Source organism: Colletotrichum costaricense, assembly GCF_030867565.1.
Source record: "Colletotrichum costaricense strain IMI 309622 chromosome Unknown Scaffold_3.1, whole genome shotgun sequence".
NCBI classification, from domain to species: domain Eukaryota; kingdom Fungi; phylum Ascomycota; class Sordariomycetes; order Glomerellales; family Glomerellaceae; genus Colletotrichum; species Colletotrichum costaricense.
The window spans coordinates 2,098,847-2,116,683 of record NW_026848232.1 but is presented as its reverse complement, the minus strand read 5'-3'; the positions used below and the strand labels follow the sequence as shown (position 1 = coordinate 2,116,683).

General features: G+C 51.9%; 7 protein-coding genes across 7 annotated transcripts; 4 read left to right on the top strand and 3 right to left on the bottom strand.

Moving 5' to 3' along the window:
* Positions 1 to 530: 530 nt before the first annotated feature.
* CCOS01_03536 (uncharacterized protein) lies at positions 531 to 2,655 on the top strand (the record flags this gene model as incomplete). The annotated part of the gene is made up of 10 exons (XM_060451722.1): positions 531 to 629; positions 689 to 709; positions 766 to 814; positions 867 to 942; positions 1,001 to 1,191; positions 1,250 to 1,284; positions 1,341 to 1,461; positions 1,516 to 1,862; positions 1,926 to 2,048; positions 2,119 to 2,655. The coding sequence occupies 10 exons, from the start codon at positions 531 to 533 to the stop codon at positions 2,653 to 2,655; spliced, it is 1,599 nt and encodes a 532-aa protein (XP_060317987.1).
* Positions 2,656 to 2,843: 188 nt separating this feature from the next.
* CCOS01_03535 (mannitol 1-phosphate dehydrogenase) lies at positions 2,844 to 4,199 on the bottom strand (the record flags this gene model as incomplete). Its single annotated transcript, XM_060451721.1, has 2 exons — positions 2,844 to 3,397; positions 3,455 to 4,199. 2 exons carry the CDS (start codon positions 4,197 to 4,199, stop codon positions 2,844 to 2,846), a joined length of 1,299 nt encoding a protein of 432 aa, XP_060317986.1.
* A 1,032-nt stretch (positions 4,200 to 5,231) lies between these two features.
* Positions 5,232 to 6,037, top strand: CCOS01_03534 (uncharacterized protein; the record flags this gene model as incomplete). The annotated part of the gene is made up of 2 exons (XM_060451720.1): positions 5,232 to 5,589; positions 5,646 to 6,037. 2 exons carry the CDS (start codon positions 5,232 to 5,234, stop codon positions 6,035 to 6,037), a joined length of 750 nt encoding a protein of 249 aa, XP_060317985.1.
* Positions 6,038 to 6,405: 368 nt separating this feature from the next.
* Positions 6,406 to 8,667, bottom strand: CCOS01_03533 (fungal specific transcription factor domain-containing protein; the record flags this gene model as incomplete). Its single annotated transcript, XM_060451719.1, has 1 exon — positions 6,406 to 8,667. The coding sequence occupies one exon, from the start codon at positions 8,665 to 8,667 to the stop codon at positions 6,406 to 6,408; it is 2,262 nt and encodes a 753-aa protein (XP_060317984.1).
* A 1,513-nt stretch (positions 8,668 to 10,180) lies between these two features.
* On the top strand, positions 10,181 to 12,038 carry CCOS01_03532 (CoA-transferase family III; the record flags this gene model as incomplete). The annotated part of the gene is made up of 4 exons (XM_060451718.1): positions 10,181 to 10,535; positions 10,595 to 10,893; positions 10,943 to 11,437; positions 11,490 to 12,038. The coding sequence occupies 4 exons, from the start codon at positions 10,181 to 10,183 to the stop codon at positions 12,036 to 12,038; spliced, it is 1,698 nt and encodes a 565-aa protein (XP_060317983.1).
* An 826-nt stretch (positions 12,039 to 12,864) lies between these two features.
* CCOS01_03531 (dioxygenase) lies at positions 12,865 to 15,195 on the top strand (the record flags this gene model as incomplete). The annotated part of the gene is made up of 8 exons (XM_060451717.1): positions 12,865 to 13,136; positions 13,190 to 13,428; positions 13,487 to 13,599; positions 13,659 to 13,739; positions 13,795 to 13,970; positions 14,521 to 14,548; positions 14,765 to 14,964; positions 15,027 to 15,195. The coding sequence occupies 8 exons, from the start codon at positions 12,865 to 12,867 to the stop codon at positions 15,193 to 15,195; spliced, it is 1,278 nt and encodes a 425-aa protein (XP_060317982.1).
* Positions 15,196 to 15,698: 503 nt separating this feature from the next.
* On the bottom strand, positions 15,699 to 16,996 carry CCOS01_03530 (uncharacterized protein; the record flags this gene model as incomplete). Its single annotated transcript, XM_060451716.1, has 4 exons — positions 15,699 to 16,421; positions 16,483 to 16,647; positions 16,722 to 16,733; positions 16,805 to 16,996. 4 exons carry the CDS (start codon positions 16,994 to 16,996, stop codon positions 15,699 to 15,701), a joined length of 1,092 nt encoding a protein of 363 aa, XP_060317981.1.
* Positions 16,997 to 17,837: the final 841 nt, after the last annotated feature.

Sequence of the window (17,837 nt, the reverse complement as noted above, 5' to 3'; positions counted from 1 at the left end):
CCTCAGTGTGTGGATGGTTGTGATCGTCTCTCAACGTTTGTCAAACCCGGCCTGATGCTACATGTACTTACTCAGCGCCCCATTGTGCGATGTGTTAGTAGTGTAGAGTATATCATGGAGCAAGCAGAGGACTTGAAACCACAAGTCCGGGTGTAATGTTGTTCAAAGCACACATTATACTACATCTAATAGCAAATTATCTGTTCATCGACCTGTCTAAAGACTCATCTCGTTTGGTGTCACCAAGTTGCTGCTAAGGCTATTTCGTACGATTTACCGATGCCGTCATTCAGTCCCACATCACGCGACTAAGTAAGTCAGCCATTGGCACATGCGGCAATGATTGGAAGATTCGTATTTCTTCACACGCAAAAGCCGAACATTTCCGTCCCACTAATTAGATTTTTCAACGGCCCCTGGGCGGCCCGAATACTCCATCTCCCATAAGACGACGTCCCCTCCATCCGCATTTGTTCGCTCCGACGTCGCTAATTCGCTCAGCTTGGACCAACATCGAGAACATCATCAACATGGCTGCGACTGAGCGCCAAGACGAAGGCGTCGCCAAGAACGCGAACACCTTCCAGAGCGACGCAGAAGATGAGTCTTCAAAAGATGCCCGGGTCTTGGTGAGCAACACACAGCATGAAAGCATTGCATTTCAGTCAGCTAACCGCAGAATCGGCAGGAAAACCTAGGCTACAAGCCGGTGAGCAGACGATTTCAAAAGTCAGCCCATCTCACACAAATAACTCATTCTTCTAGGTGCTGCACCGGACATTCAATACGTTCCACAACTTTGCGACAACGTTCGGTACGCCGTATCCAGTCTGCTGGTTCTCTTCGTCATTTCTGATCTCGTTTAGCTGCCCTCTACTTCATTGGTGGAGTCCGAGTGACATTCTCTACCGGCATTGCTGCTGGAGGTAACCTGGCTTACTGGTAAGTGCTAGTGTCTGCACTCACCGATGTGCATTTGCAACGCCTAACATTCAGATAGGACGAGTTTCATCGTAACTTGCGTCTTTACCTTCATCACTGCCGCAGTCATTGCAGAGATCTGCTCCTCTCTACCCTTGGCGGGATCCATCTACCTATGGGCTGCTGAAGCTGGCGGACCCCGATTTGGCAGATTCTTCGGCTTCATCGTTGCATGGTGGAGTACCACAGCATGGACAACTTTCTGTGCGAGTAAGTTGACAACAACTTCTGAGGCATCTTCCCAACCTGAGTCGCTGATCCCTCTCAGGCAACACACAAGCCGCTGTGAACTACATGCTTTCGGTAAGTGATGGCACAAAGAACTGACTTCTCTGTAACAGTCTCTGACTTTGCAACAGGAGATTGTTGTCTTCAATCTCGACTTTCCTTCTGACTCCTCAAGCGTCAAATTTCGCGCTGTTCAATGGATCACTACAGAGGTCATGCTGGCCTTGGCTGCCATCTGGAACCTCCTGCCTCGTGAGACCACCTAGACTCCTATGTGCCATCATTGACAAGCTAACAAAAGCACAGCCCGCTACTTTAAATGGATCTTCTACTTGTCGACCGGGTTCGTGTTGCTGGACTTTGTTCTAAACATGGTCTGGCTACCGGTCGCGACAAGCAAGAGCGAGTACGGCTTCCGATCTGCCCATGATGCTTTCATGACCACCTACAACGGGACCGGCGCTCCGGCCGGTTGGAATTGGTGTCTCTCGTATCTTGCTACTGCCGGTATTCTCATCGGATTCGACGCGTCGGGGCACGTTGCGGAGGAGACCAAGAATGCAAGCGTCGCTGCCGCTCGCGGCATCTTTTGGAGTACCGTGGTCAGCGGGATTGGCGGCTTTGTTGTCGTGATATTATTTCTGTTCTGCGTCGTAAGTTTATGCTCTTCTCAAATGCAGCGCAGGAACGAACCCTGCTAACGGAATTTGACACAGCCTGATGCGGACACCCTTTTCTCTTTTGGCGGCGCCCAGCCATTTGTACCATTGTATGCAGCCATTCTCGGAGAGGGAGGCCACATTTTCATGAACATCGTTTGCATTGTCGCACTGTGGTTTGTAAGTCATCTTTGTCTTTTCTCGTACCTTATTCCCGTGTCTATTGAATAACGTGCTGACCCTCGCTTAGAACACTGCGATTGCAATTCTGGCGGCGTCGCGTCTGGTGTTCGCCGTGGCACGAGACGGAGTTCTCCCTTGGTCTCCTTGGGTTGCCAAAGTTGTCGATGGCCAACCCCGAAACGCCGTCTTGGTCGTCTGGGGTGTGGCCTCTGTCATCACCTGCACGATTCTTCCGTCATCAGTGGCCTTTACTTCCCTCGTCTCGGCTGCGGGTGTTCCTTCAGCCGCAGCTTACGGTCTGATCTGCCTTTGTCGCCTTTTCCTGACACCAAAGCAATTCCCGAAGCCCGCTTGGAGTCTCGGACGCCTGAGCAAGCCTTTCCAGGCAATTGCTGTCTTGTGGAACGGCTGGGTCGTTGCTGTGCTGTTCTCGCCCTATGCTTTTCCGGTTGAGGCATCGACACTCAACTATGCCCCGGTCATCATGGGCATCGTCACAATCTTCGCTATTCTTTCTTGGTGGTTCATTCCTGCAGAAAGATGGCTACCGTCTCAAAGAATCCAGGAGACGTTGCTTGCGGGAGAACGTCCGGTTGAAGAGTAGGCAGCAGAGTGCTGTCTGCGAGAAGATGGTAGCAAACACTTGCTCACCGGATAATTGTAATTCAACAGAAATCTCTAATTAGTTAAGATACTTAGGCATTGTAATCGAAAATAATATGGACGGTGGAATAGCCGATAACTACATTTTCGCTCTACTCGCTAATGAAGCCTTACCCCTGAACGCCATGCTCAAAGCTGCGCCCTTGTCTCAGCGGACCCTTCCTTCGTCAACTCTCTCTTCCCTCTCTCCAACTCATCAGTCAAGTCGTACTTCCAAATCCACTCCATTCGCTTTGACAGATTGTCAGCAACCCACTCAGAGTCCTCGCTGAACTCCAAGTCGTACAGCTGACCAGTCTCGTGGCTGTCGACGACAAGTTGCTGGGATCTCTCTCTTCGCGTCTTGTCATACGTCGAGAAAGCTGCCTCAAGTTGACTGGCATCAGAGATAGAGCCCAGCAGGTTGCCGAGGATGTACGCATCTTCAATCGCCATGCCCGCGCCGGATCCCTTGTGAGGCGTGGATGCGTGAGCGGCGTCTCCCAGTAGGCAGAGTCGCCCCTCGAAGTACGTCGGACTGGGCGGGTGCTCAAATAGTGCCCATACGTCTGGCTTCTGCATAAGCTGGATAATTTGTCTGGATTTCTGGCCCCAGCCTTCGAAGTCGCGGATCATGTCCTCCTTCTCTACAGAGACAACCCACTTGTCCGACTTCCACTCCTTAGCACTGGCGAAGGCCACCACTAAATTCCTTATTAACCATTGTCACAAGACTGAAGGTGGAAGAATACTTGGCTCACCGTTCATGATTTTACCCTTTGCGACAGAAAAGGTCAAGATGTGGCCATTTCTGCCAAAGTACATCTGGGCGTTTTTTGCCAATTCCTCGCCCAGAAGCTTCTCCGCCTCCTCCATGGGAATAAGACCTCGGTAGGCATACTTTCCAGAGAAAACAGCTTTGGATGCCGGGTGATCCTCGCCGAGCATCAAACTCCTCAATCTAGACTTGATACCGTCACAGGCGATGACAGCGTCGTGGCGAGCGGTCGTGCCATCTTGGAAAGTGAGCAGAACGCTTTTCCCGTCATCCTCGTACTTTTCTGCCCTCTTGCCGAATACGGCAACTCCGTCGGGCAGTAATTTGACCAACTCGTCCAAGAAGTGTGCCCTGTGAATACCAGTCTGACCGGTTTCACATTTTTGCCGATAGATCAGGTCTCCCTCTTTGTTCTTGTCGTTACAAGTCTGGCCGTACCTGAAGTCGAACCATACGTCCTGGTGGTCTTCTGATTCGTTGTGTGTTGCCTGGTTCTCGAAAGCTTGCCGCACGTGGGGTGAGATCAAGGACATAGCCCTTAGCGCATTGGGACCGAAAGACACGCCTGCACCGATCTCACCGAACTTTGGCGCCTGTTCGTATAGCGTCGTCGGTATTCTGTTCTGGAGGAGTTGAAGGGTCAAGGTCAAGCCCGCAATACCACCACCCACAACAGCCACATTGAAGGGCTTGTTTGGCGTCTGGCAAAACTCTTCTGGTGGTGCCATGTCGATTGAGGCAGAAAATTTCTTGTGATAACGAAGGGCAAAGTCTAAATGTGGTAATTCGAGGTGGTGGGCAGTTCAGACTACGTGAAACGACTTCTTGTAGCTTTGCGGAACAGATCTCCGTGTTTAGTCTGTAGGCTTGCACGTAGATCACAGCGATGAAGAAATACGCAAGAATATATCGCTGGTGCTAGGAAATAAGGGCCGACAAAGCAGACAAATTACCAAGGCTAACTGCCCCTTACTTCCTAGACCGGCTGCTCGGCTGGGACCTATGACGCTCTCGATGATTCTGGCTGACCCCATTCCCCCCGGACCCCGGCCGCGACCCACGTTACGCCAGTGCCGAAGTGCCCGAACGACAACGGAAGCACTGCATCGGTGGCCCATCGGATGGGCAAATTCATTCGGCTTAAAGGTCCCAGCAGCTCAAATTCCCCCCAAGGCACGGGGTGTAGCCTATCGGATCACGGGTTCAGGCGTCGGGAATGGGGCTTCGAACAATGGACCATATGCCGAAGGCCAGCTTCGGGTGGCGGCGCAAGCGTGCCACATGTGCATAGGTGGACTGCGGAGTATCATCTCGGCACTGAAGAGGGGAAAACGAATGGAACGAATTGTAGATCGCATATTTCACTATCCTTCAATAATGTGAATCCCCGAAACTTTAAAGTCGTTTGTTGTGCAGTCTAGATCCCCTCATTGGGGGCTGGGGGCTCAAAGCCACTGAGCACTAACACCGTCTATCCCAGGCGCCACAGCTGCCAACGTGTTTTAGTGTCCAAAATAGTACCAAATAGCCAGGTCATGCTGCCTCTACCCCGGACTCCGGTCCGAAGTCATCATGCCGTTGGTCTGGGGTAATTTGCTTCTGGTCCCTGGATCTCATCTCGCGGAGTTGAGATCCTCCCCGTGGGGAAAGAGTTTAAAAATGATTCAAATGGTCCCACTGCTTCTGTCAATCGATCAAGACAGTTTACACCAACATTTTCTTCGACGCTAAAGGGTACACCAGACTTTCTCGCTATCGAAATGACTGCCACCAAGCCTACCTTCATCTTCGTTCCCGGCGCGTGGCACTGCGCGACCAAGTTCGAGCCGGTGACTTCGAAGCTCGAGGCTCTCGGATATCCCACCAAGTCTGTTCAGCTCCCGTGCTATGGTGCGGAGCCTCCGCTGTCAGACTTCCAGCCCGATGTCGCGGCCATTCGACAAGAGATTGAGAAGAGCGTAGATGCTGGCGAAGACGTTGTGCTCTTCATGCATAGCTATGGCGGTATCGTAGGCTGCGAAGCTTGCCGTGGGCTGGGCAAGGCAGCTCGGGGGAAGGAGGGCAAGACTGGTGGCGTTGTAAGACTGGTATTCTGCGCGGCCTTTATGGTTCCAGAAGGTAGGTTCTGGCCAAAAATTATTGAGAGGATCATGTGACTAATAAAACACCTCCAGGAGTCTCACTATTCGACATGCTTCAAGGCAACCCTCTTCCTTGGTTCATCGTGTCCGACGACAAGGCAAAGGTTGACCCCGCACGCCCAGAAGAGATCTTCTACAACGACATGGACGAAGCCGCCATCAAGGAGGCAATCGCAGGACTCAAGCACCACAGCTACCAGACATTCTACAGCAAGCTCACGTACCCTGCGTACAAGGATATACCAGTAACCTACATCAAGTGTGAACTCGACAACGCGATTCCTCATCAAGGCCAACAGCAGATGATTGACACCGCTGGTGTAGACGTAACCGTGGAGACGATGCAAGCGAGTCACTCTCCGTTCTTGAGCAAGCCGGATGAGGTCATTGCTGCCTGTAGGAGATCAGCAGGCGAGACTTTCTGAGGTACCACGGGTGGGGGTTCTTTAGGTTTTCTTGAAAATACGTCATGCAAGTAATATGCAGGGTCTCGAACTTGGGCTGCAGTATATCGCAGGAACGGAAGCTCGGCTCTTGTTTGGAGGAGACCTAGATCTAATGAATTCAAACAAGTATAGTCACGTTGGTCCAATTCTCGTGAGCGCTATGTGTGTGATTCGCTGGGCTTGACAGTGCATGGGTGATCGAGCTTACTGAACGATACATCATCACATGCAAGTCCCATCTGCTTGTTTGTAGGCATCTGTTGTGGTTCATCGCTTGGTATTTTGGTCATTTAGTCGCTAATAAGTTGTACATAGTCTACTTCAAAACACGCATCTTCCCTTCAAGACTAACACGGCGGTTCCATCAAAGTCCCTGCATCGGCAAGCATCATCTCATCCGTGTAGCCCAGGTGCGCCATGCTCGCGTCCATCGTTGGGAAGAAAGGCATATCTTGCCCATAAGAGTCGAAGAGCAGCGTCCGTGGTGACATTGGAAGTAGTATATCGGTCGACGGAGTAAGTGCCTGGATCACGTTTGTTCCTCGACCAGTTTCGCTACCCAACATTTGTGGCCCATCGGTGCTCCCGGTCGTCAGTGAGACACTCTGGTCCAGGCTGTTGATCTCCCCCGCTTCTGATGTGCTCAAGTGTCGATGGTTGCCAAAGTATCGGATGTCTCGCTGAACAGCATTCGAGCCGAATTTTGAAGCTTCATTCGATAACGGGCCGCCTTCGTGGACACTCCCAAAGAGCTCGCCGATGAGCATACCCTGGCACTCCATTTTCCGGCGTGCCCTCCGTTCTCGGTACAGGACACATGCGCTCTGGAGATGTTCGACGATGGCGAGCTCTCTGCTTGCAACAGGATCGTGCTTGCTGAACTTCTTCAGTAGCGCTTGCGCGTCGTTCAAGCCATGGTCTAACGGGAATGTGCTGTCTAGGTCACCAAAGACGGCCAGGCCGAGGACCAGGGCGGAGACAAAGACAGAGTTGATGACAAAGGGATGTCGTTTAGCTACGTTTTTGTCCGGGATGAGGGTTGAGAGGAGGTCGATTGTCCGTATTGCAGAGTCCACGCAGGCATGGACCAGAAGTTGGTCGGACGGTGATGACAAGGGCGTTTCCTCGGCCCACATGGACGTCGTCCGGGTGCGCGCAATGTTTCTCGAGACAAAGTCGATGAGAAAAGGCCGTGATAACAGCATGATACTCCAGTAGTATGCTTCTTTCATGTGGTAAAGCCCTATGTTCGGATATCTCTCACCGTCATCGGCGTCAACATACTTACTGGGTTTCATCCCGTCAGCCGCGAGACCATCACTGAACTTCGCGGCCCATCGACGGTGCTGTTCGCTGATACGCTCGAGTGTTTCTGTAGACACCATACGCTTAGCGTAGACGTCGTTCAAGATCGATTCGAAGATCGCGCAAAGATCCAGTGAGGCAGAGTAGTTCTCGCTTGCTGATGTATCTCGGGTCTCGGAAGTCGCCAACGGCCGACCTAATGAGGCGGCCAAGAATAGATCCAGAACCCGGAGGGCTTTCCACAGTCGATCCCTAGTGTCTTGCTCTTGTGTTGAGAAAAGCGCCGGGACGTCTCGCCGGTGAATCCCCAGCGCGTAGGCGGCACGGGTAGCGACGCCCAGGTGCATGAAGGCTGAGTTGCGTCGCGATGCACCGAGGAGGTAGACGGTGATGAGGATGTAACTGCGCACCGTGTTGTTTGTTGGGTTCTCCATGGCATACGAGACTGCCAGGAATCGACCATAGTTGAAATACTTCTCTGCATCGGCATCCCGATCATCCGGGCACCGTTGTGCTCCGATGCCGAATATCAGAAAGAAGATACAGTTCATGGCCTCTTCATCTTGACTCATGGGCTCTCCACGCAGCCAATGTTCGAGGTCCTTGAGGATTTCAGACTCATTGAAAACATCGAGAATACAGTTTGTTGCACGGAGATACCACCGCAGCAGATATCTTGCCTGCTCAGTGCTAGGCTTGGAGGGGATATCGGCGGGATTCGTGATGATCCATTTTGGGCGGCCTTCAGGAGTCGCCTCGACCATGATATGCCGCAAGGGATCATCAGTGAAGGGGCACAGGCCGACGCGATCGCGCACAAGCCGGCGTATCACTTTCAAGAAGGCCAGATTGGCGGCGTCGCCGATGAACATGAACCGTCCCTTGCCATCTGCGATGAGTCGCGATACCTTTGGTACCGCAGTGCTCTGTGAGAGGTGGCTGATTGACGACGACGCGCGCCGGTGCTGATGGTGATGACTCGGTGAAATGACAGCTTCATGAAAGGAGGCAGTCGGCCCATAAGAGCTGAAGAGATCCTGACCGTGACCGGGAGGACTGCCTCGGTGAGGAGGAGCAGGAGGAACATGAACCTGCGGGCGATCAGGACTTCTCACGGATGACGAGTCCTCCGCAGCGGCAAAGTTCGTCGGCGGGCCGATGAAGGTGCAGTCGGCTTCGACTCTGCGGATCACGCACCTCCGACAGGGTTGTTGACCATCGCAGCGTTCCTTGCGCCGCTTGCAATTCCCGCAAGCCTTGACGCATCTACGCCGCTCGCTCTGACGAACTCTTTTCGTAGGCATCGTTTGCTCGCCTTCGACGTTCAATCTGATTGAAGATACGATATGAAAAAAGTGACAGCCTCAAAGCTGTCTCAATTCAACTAGAGACGAGTGCGTGGCAAGATAGGAGACGTTGAATCTCGGGGCTGGGGGGCCAGACAGGACTACGGCGGCGGCGGCCAACTGAGGCAAAGGATGGTCCGGGGCAGAGCTCTTGGCTTTCCCTTTCCCCCTTTGCTTGCGCGCGCGCTCTCTCGCTTCTTTTGCGGGGGAGCACTTTTCCAAGGGGGCCCTAGCTCACAAATGTTTCCCCAGATTTTGCTGCCCGCTGCGGCGCAGTTCAACCATCCCGCGCCTCAAAGGATGCCGAGGTTTTTGGAGGTTCAAAGAGAAATGGGGAACAAGTCAGAACTCAAGAGTCGTCAATCCCACGGTGGCGTAGCCAATAATGGTCGGGGTCTTACTTCTGCAGTAACTACCATTGGCTGTGGTTGGTTGCTTGAAGAAACGGGTTGTTGGGTTGGATCGTCAACCGCTTGGCTCGGCATCCAACAGTGTCCCGCATCCGTTCCGTCAACCCACGCGATATATCCACCGCTTACAAGTCCGACGGCATTTTGAGCCATTATTCAACTCATGCCTTCACTCGAAAGACTCGAAGACGATGCAATTGATATCCAATGCGGACTGGATCATCGTTACTACCCTCCACCGTTGCGTTACCACGTCAGCTCTGCAAGGAAGACACTGCTGGTAACACCGAGAGAGGGCCAGCATAGAAATATGACAGCGAAACTGGCTTGGAAACAACTGACTAAAAGCCAGCAGCGACTAGCATAAGTGCCACCTTCCGAGGACACCATTTCAATTAAACTGTAATGTCAAACGCACCTATCTTTAACCAATAAAACACTCAAAGTTTGTCCCTTACCCGACATGACCTCGAGCCCACCGATGCCCTTATCCGACGATCGCCCCAAGACCGAGAGGAAACGGTTCCATTTCATTGTCCCAAGCCTGAGCGCGGCCCCAGGAAGCGCCACCTCACTTGCCAGCCCCTCAAGCTAGACCCGCAGTAGCTGCGCCCATTTCCGAATCCATCGGGAGCCGGGTCTGTTGGAAGTGGTTCTAGAGTTGCTACTGCTGGACACTGGGACAGCACACATGTACCCTTCCGCCCGATTCCCGATGCGGGTCCGACGTTTCGTTGTCCACTGCTGTAACGCAGCTGCTTCCGACCTCTCGCGAATCGCCGAATCGGATCGGGGAGTCAGATCGAGAGCTACGGGAAATGCAGAGCGGATATGGGCACGATGCGCAATCGCAGAGCTGAAAGTCGGAAGAAATAATGATCCTTTTTTCGTAATTGACGATTATCGTAACTCTGATAGCTGCACACAATCAACAGTAGTTCCAACGGTTTGGTTACGCTGTACTCTCTGGATTACTCTTTACTCAATCCAGGCCTTGTACGCGCGAGCCAACTGAGAATCGTTTCGAACGGCCTTGTTTTCACAATAGCAAGCGAGCAACAATGGCGGACTCAAAATACTCAGCCGTCGCTGAGACGAAACAAATCTTGGATCTCGTCCTGAGTTCCGTCCAGATACCAGCAGAGGCAGAAAAGATCTCAAAGGCTGTGCAGTTTTCGGCGACCCGCGACTTGCCCTATTTCCCGATTCCTTTCAAAGAAACGGAGTTGGCCTCAGCTCTGAAGGCTATTGAAGGTGGTGTAGCAGGGGCCCTTGCAGCCACCAAGGATGGCGTCGCCTCCGGCAAGAAGGTGTCTGTGAGCTTGGAGAAAAGCACCGCGTTCCTGATTCAGGCGTATTTGGCAACTGTTGGAGGATATGGCAAACTCGATAAAGAAGTGAAGCAGTTTTTAAAAGGTGAGTTATGTTGTTGCAATTTTGAAAGCAACATGAAGTTTTCTGACTTGTGCCCTTAGATACGGATTTGCTTCAGGCACAGTCAGATCCTTATCGCCGCATGTCGGCGAATTTGTATGAGACAAAGCAGCCGGGTGAGTACTACCACATTCATGGATCTCTTGAAGCATCGACAACGCTTGGCATGATCGGTCTCGAGCCATTTAGGCCAGACTTGAAAGATCATAGTGCTATTGTTGAGGCGATAGAGTCTCATGTGAAGCAATTTTCGGTCGATGAACTTGAGCGGATGAACGCCGATAAGCGCCAAGCTGGAGTGCCTGTTCTCAAGCATGAGGATTTTATCAAGACGCCTCATGTAAGTCTCGCTTGTTGAGTTTGCGATATCACTGCTGATCAGCTTACAGGGCAAAACTAACACCGCACTTCCTCCGTGGAGCGTGGACAATCTTGAGACTTCAACACCACCATCACCTTTGCCGACTACATCTGACAAGCGGGTACTGTCGGGTATCAAGGTGCTCGAGCTGTGCCGCATCATCGCAGGGCCCGTCATAGGACGCATCCTCGCAGAGTACGGCGCAGACGTTCTGAAGATTACCAGCCCGAACCTAAGCGATGTCCCGTTCTTCCAAGTAGATGGCAACATGGGCAAGCATGCCGCGGATCTCGACCTCAAGACTGAGGAGGGGAGAAAGCACTTTGAGACGCTGCTGGCCGAGGCGGATGTTGTGCTGGATGGCTACCGCCCTGGTGCCCTAGAGAAGCTGGGGTACGGTGCTACTGCCCTCACAAAGCTGGCCAAGGAGCGCGGAAAGGGGTTCGTGTACGTGAATGAAAACTGCTTTGGATACCAAGGGGAGTGGTGCCAGCGGCCCGGCTGGCAGCAGATTGCCGATTGTGTAAGTCAACACATTTCTATTTTGAGACTGCAAATCGCTGACTGGGTTATAGGTGAGTGGCGTGGCGTGGGCGCAGGGTCAGTTCATGGGGCTTGATGAGCCCGTTGTCCCTCCGTTCCCCATTTCTGACTATGGAACGGGATGCATGGGCGCCATCGCCGCTCTCACGGGTCTCTATAACAGAGCGACGAAGGGTGGTTCATGGCACGGCAAGGCATCGCTGTTGCAGTATGATCTCCTTCTTGTTAAGGCCGGAAAATACCCAGAGGATGTCCAGGAGAAACTGCGCAAGCTCGCGGGCGACGATTTCCTTGCGTTGCGGCACAGTCACAGCGTCGATCAGATTTCTGGCACGGCGCTCAAGGCAATGAAGGGGTATGCGCCAGAACTGTTCAGCTCACCCAACGTTCGCGAGAAGTGGTACGCGAGGCGCTACAAGGCAGAGGTTGAGGCTGTGAGCCCCGTGGTTGAGATTGAGGGCGTTGAGATTGGGTTCAAGAGGGCTAGCAGGCCGAACGGCTCAGATGAGGCGAGCTGGGATTTTGGCCCAGAGGAGGATCACCGCATTGTTGCGCAGACAAATGGGGTTAAGAGGGCGTGAATCAATGTCAAAATAGAATAAAACCTCATCTAGACTTTTGAATAATGAGTTTCAGTGACCATCAAAGTTGCCCCAAACTCTCAAGCTGTTCGTAGTACGCTCGTTACAAAGCTGAACCGCGCGAACTGGCCCATGGATTCAGCGCTTTAAGACTGTGAAGTTGGGCTTCGCGTACACATCGTGAGCGGCTGTGAACACTCATCTCACGTCTACTATCACGAGATATTACTGAATGATAGATATGATGACCATCGTATCATTGGAGTAAATCCGCACGGATTTAGGGGTACAGCAGAGTCACATCTCACAGCCCGAAGCCGAAGCCAATGATCCTTCCCGCGCGCGTGACTCCGCCAAAACGAAGCCTGGAGCCATCAAACTGCGGGGTCCCCGGGGCAAGCCGACCGGAATAGGTGCATAATGAGTGCAAATATGGCATGTCCTTTGTTCTATCAGTATGTTTGTGAGTCTCGGCAGACACACCCCTCGCGTCGGATCTCTCCCCCGTACCCGAAAAGACAGTTGCGTGTGTTTCCCGGACCCGGGGGGCGGTTTCCGGGAGCGTAGAAGCCCAGCGCCGGTGGTACCCGCCCAGTAACAGCGCACGTGCAATTACAAAGCAATGGCGGGTAATGCACGCGCTGTGATTGGGAATAAGTATCCTCCATCGAACTGCGGGACGCTTTTGGCAGTCGGGGTAGTTGAAGTTAGCTCATCTTTCAAGATCACGTCGTCTCACCGAGAAAAGCATTATCTACATCATCAGCGATACTCCCTAGAGTTAACCAGAAACTCATCATACAACACAAATTCACGTCTCTCCACCATGGGCTCATTACAGAACGGAGACGGCCAGTACCAAGGCCTCGGCCAGGACTTCACCAAGCAGGTCATCGCCTCCATGGGATCGGAGACGAACCCCAGACTCCGTGAGATTCTCACTTCATTCATCCAGCACATCCACGACTTTGCTCGCGAGGTCGATCTTACGACAGATGAGTGGATGATGGGTGTCAACATGATTAACTGGGCGGGCCAAATGTCAAATGACCGACGCAACGAGGGCCAGCTGCTTTGCGATGTTCTCGGACTCGAATCGTGAGTTTCATGATGAACGATGCAAATTGCAGTGAGGCTAATGAGACTGTCAGGCTCGTCGACGATATCACCAACAGAGTGGCCACAAAGAACGGCCAGCCAGGCACAGCAACAGCCATTCTCGGCCCCTTTTGGCGGGCCGACACCCCTGTCCGCCCCAACGGCAGCACAATCGCCGTGAAGTGCCCCGAGGACGGCGAGCTTGCTTTCATGTACGGCCAAGTGACGTGCTCCAACACCGGAAAACCGTTGGCGAATGCTTCAGTCGATGTCTGGCAAGCATCCACAAACGGTAAGTTTTGAAGATCAGGCTAAGCTTTTTGCACATGTCGTCTAATGTTCCACCACAGGTCTGTACGAGCAGCAAGATGCCGATCAGCCCGAGCACAACCTCCGCGGAGTCTTCAAGACGGATGCGGAGGGACGTTATGGATTTTACTGCCTGCGACCCACGCCCTACCCAGTGAGTCTTCTCAGGATGTATTGATGAAGTTGCTCTTGGTTGTTGACGACATCTCTCAGGTACCGGGTGACGGCCCCGCTGGAAAGCTTTTGGACCTGCTTCACCGCCACCACTTCAGACCTGCTCACATCCATCTCATTGTAAGTGACCAGCTCGAATGCACATATCCCAACGCAGGTACTAACAATTCTCCAGGTCAAATCAGGAGGCTTCAAGTCGGTAACAACACAAATCTTTGACGAGGACTCAAAGTATTTGGATGACGACTCTGTGTTCGCGGTGAAGGATGGCCTGACTGTAAAGTTTATCGAGAGAAAGGGAGACCCCAAGGCTGCCAAGGAGCTCGAGTACAACATCAAGTTGGCTGCCGAGTGAGCTGAAGAGGAGATGGGATCTTGTTCATTAATTGTTATGGAAGGCTGAAGCATGAATACCAGGAAGAATGCCTTTGCTGAAGTACACTCTGCATTCGTGAGGATTTGATGACCCAACTGTTGTATTCGATTCAATTAGCGATGAGCTAGGAATAGAGGACTGCTGAGACGTCGATCGCTGAGGACAATCATCGGGTACCTTATCCCTGAGTACTTCGGTAGTTCGCCCAGAAAGAATTCGATGGAGTCTCCGGCCTCAAGTTGCCTCATTGTTGATGACCTTTCCCAGCAGTATTTACACCTCTCTTGATAGCTTGTCGGATTCTGCTAGTACTGCGTCAAGCTGTGAGCGTCCAACTTTTAGTAGGGTGGTTATGAAGTTGATACATTTAGGGATGATGCAGCGTGATGTGGCAACAGCAGTGGCAGTATGAGCTATGAGCTTCAGTTGACTGACCTAAAAGTTGCATCATTTGCTTCATGGAGCCCCGTATAAACCTGGAGCAGCAAGAAGACGTTGTGCTGAAGGGAATAACATCGTCATCAGTTTCCAGTACGCCAAGTGGATGTTGAACGTCACAAAGCAGCCGCTACTCCAGGACAACTTATCCTGAAGCACAAAACAATGTCAGGTACACGTCCCCGTATCTTCTCTGATTCGACGTCTTTTATGAGTTCTTGATTGACTGAAATGGCGGGAACAGAGTCGGATTATTTATTGTATTACTAGCTAGTACTCCAATGAATGGTGTACTGACGTTAATCCTTGCTCTGTGGAAAACATGTGACAGCAAGCTCAACTCATCGCTACTGTTAAGCTACGTGCTTACTTCGTCCCCAATCCTGAACGCAAGAATAACTACTTCGTTGTTCTTCCTCTTCCCAAGGAGTTCATGGATCAGTTCGAGCCGGCATGGAGGAAGCTCTTGGAGCAACAAGTTTCACTGATTATATGGGAGAACGAGGACGACAAGAAGCCGTCTGTGTTCTGGTAAGCCAACCCAGGGAATCAAAATCACTCTCTTTTGTACTGACTATGTGTAGGCGATGTAGTTTCAAGCCGCACACGAGCTACATCCAGACTCTCGAGCCTCGCCCTCTTGCCGAATCTGTCGCTGTGCTTTTCTTGTCACGCCCGCACCCTCATGAGCCCGGAAGTCGATGCACCGTCGTGAGCTTCGAAAGTCGAGCGGATGCCAATGCGGCTCGGATGGCGCACTAGAGCTGCGTAGTCCTCTACTTCTTTGGAATCTTGGACCACACCGAGCGAAAGATCATCGTTGTCGACAAGTGAGTAGGTTCGTGTGATCGCGTGGGGACCGGGTGGAAGTGAGTTAGGCCCACACAGCCGGTCAGCTCAAGGTGGAAGTGGGTTAGGGCCCAGTCATCTAAGGTATTGCCTTCTACGACAACATGCACAGCGTTTATTAGTATATCTACTATCCTTAGCATCTCTGTCCTCGGCATCTGTCCTCGGCATCTCTGTCCTCGGCATCTCTGTCCTCGGCATCTCTGTCCTCGGCATCTCTGTCCTCGGCATCTCTGTCCTTGCCATCTCTCTTGTTGGTATCCCTGCGCTTGGTGTCCTTGTACCTTGTATCTCTGTCCTTGTATTGTATTTCCTGTAGAGTATTCTATTACGTATAGTTTATAGACTATGAATGGCGTAGGGGACCTCTTTTTATTGTTTTTAATATTGTTCTTTTAGTAAGTCTTCTGCTTCTACTAAAAGAAGTCATATAAGTCCTCGCCGTCAGAGTCGTAGGATTTCGGATCGGCACCTGCTGTTAGCGAGAATCCTGTGACTAGATTGGCCTGCAGTTGCAATAGATCGTAGCGCGGGAGGTCGGCTTCGCGATCGGCGTAGACCTTGATCAGCTTTCCGTCGGTCACAGTTTCCCATGGGTCCGGACTCGTTGCCCCAAGTGTCTCGTGATCACGGGTCTGGAACTCGTCGCGAGGATCCCAGACGTAGTTGACACGATCCGTCATCTTGATGTTTGTCCATCGAAGCCAATGGAAAGTCATTTCCTGACACCATCGAAGCTTGTTGACCATCCTTTTTGCGGCGCTTCGCGTTCTCATAGAGTGACGGGAATTTGACTGATTGGCAGTTTGGCGCTCCGCCGTAACGCTGTCGTCTTCCATAGCCACCATGTATGGTTTTCCATTGGGCTTGAGCATGAATTTGCCGTCTGCCCAGTACTCGTGCAGTTTGGCATTCAGGCAGAGCATGTTGGCCGGCTCATCAATGATACTATCGTCGTCTTCTTCGCACAAGATAAATTGAACTTTGTTCATTGCGTCCTCGCCATCCCAGGCTTTCATTCCATGAAGCAAGGACCACAACATCCCCTCGCAGTTCGACAGAGCAAAGGGAACAATATGGCAGACTTGAGGCAGTTCCATATTTGTGACAATACACCGTTTATTGTCGCGTCCCAGTGCCTGCGGCAGAGAGAGGTCAGTGATAAGTCTTATCCAACGCAGTGTCGCAATCGATGCTCACCTCATCGGATTTTGCTTTGTTGCGTGTTCGCTTGGGCGGCTCCTGGAGCGTCTTCTTGGGTGCAGCCGACTGCTCAGATGAGGAAGCTCGGCATTTCTTTGTCGCAGAGGATGCTGTATCGCCCAAGATTTCCTCATCAAACTGTGCCACCCCAGAATCCTTCCCCTGGTCGTATCATTTCATGACTGAGAAACCAATTAGTATTTGCAGGTTTGAACTGAAGCGAGAAGACCATACACGTTCTGATCAATCTGGGAAAGTCAGCTGCTGCCATACTCTGCTTGCTAAGGTACGTGTAAAACGCTCGGTAGTCGGGTCTGACTTCCTCCAACTTTTCTGCAATGTCCACTAAAGAGTGAACGTCGAGGACCCAAAGACCGCTCCAAAACCGAGCTGTCTTAAGTTCAGGCATCGTGATTTCGTCCAACGATCCATAGATCTTCCGAATGAGAGGTAGCTTCTGTTCGAAATCTCCGAGGTAGTCGGGATCCGGAAGACCCTCTGTAGTTGACATCGTGTAGAGATGATCTGAGAGCGACACTTTCCGGTTGGTAGTTTACCGCCTATTCATGGTGTTGATGTCCTGGATCTCAGATTAGCAAACCTACGTGGAATTTCATACCTCAAGGGGAGACGAACAAGGTAGTTGTGTTCAAATATTTCGGTCATCAAGGTTAAAGCCATCATGGTTGGTGCCATTATTGTTGAGCAGTTACGAATTCTGTTAACAGGTACCCTGTGCCTTCCACCGCGGGTTGACTTAGACAGTCCCTGGGTGCCTGCTTATTGAGTGGGTCCCATGTTCCAACTACCACAATCTTAGACGAAAGGGGTCTGCAGTAGTCGGCCCCTGCCACGCTCCTACCTGCCCCTGCCTTCACTTGGGCCGGAGACTAAGCCACGATATGCGCCGCACCGTTCAGCCACAGGTCAACATCATCCAACGTCCGTTTCAACCACGACGTAATAAGGTACCTAGGTAAGGTAAGGTAGGTTGGGCCTTACGAATGCATGTCTCCAAGTTCCAGAATCCGGCGAGCCTCTAGGATTCCAGCAGAAAATGCCTTCTGCTAGACTCCTAATCATTCAGTCCTCAATTTTTCAACAACCATAACGAACGCCATGCCTGTCTCTTTCCCAATCCAAAGATCAACTAGCTCCTTCCGTTCGGCCAGTAAAAGTGCAATTTGGCCAATAAAATCTCACAGTGCCATATGTGGCACTGTAGCACGCCAGCTGTCGCGTTTCATTCTGCGTATGGCCAGCCCTGGTTCGTGTGCTAAGACGTCAGCATGCATCATTGACGATGCATGTGGCCAAAGGTACGTGTACCGCTGGTACTAGTCTCCTCAGAT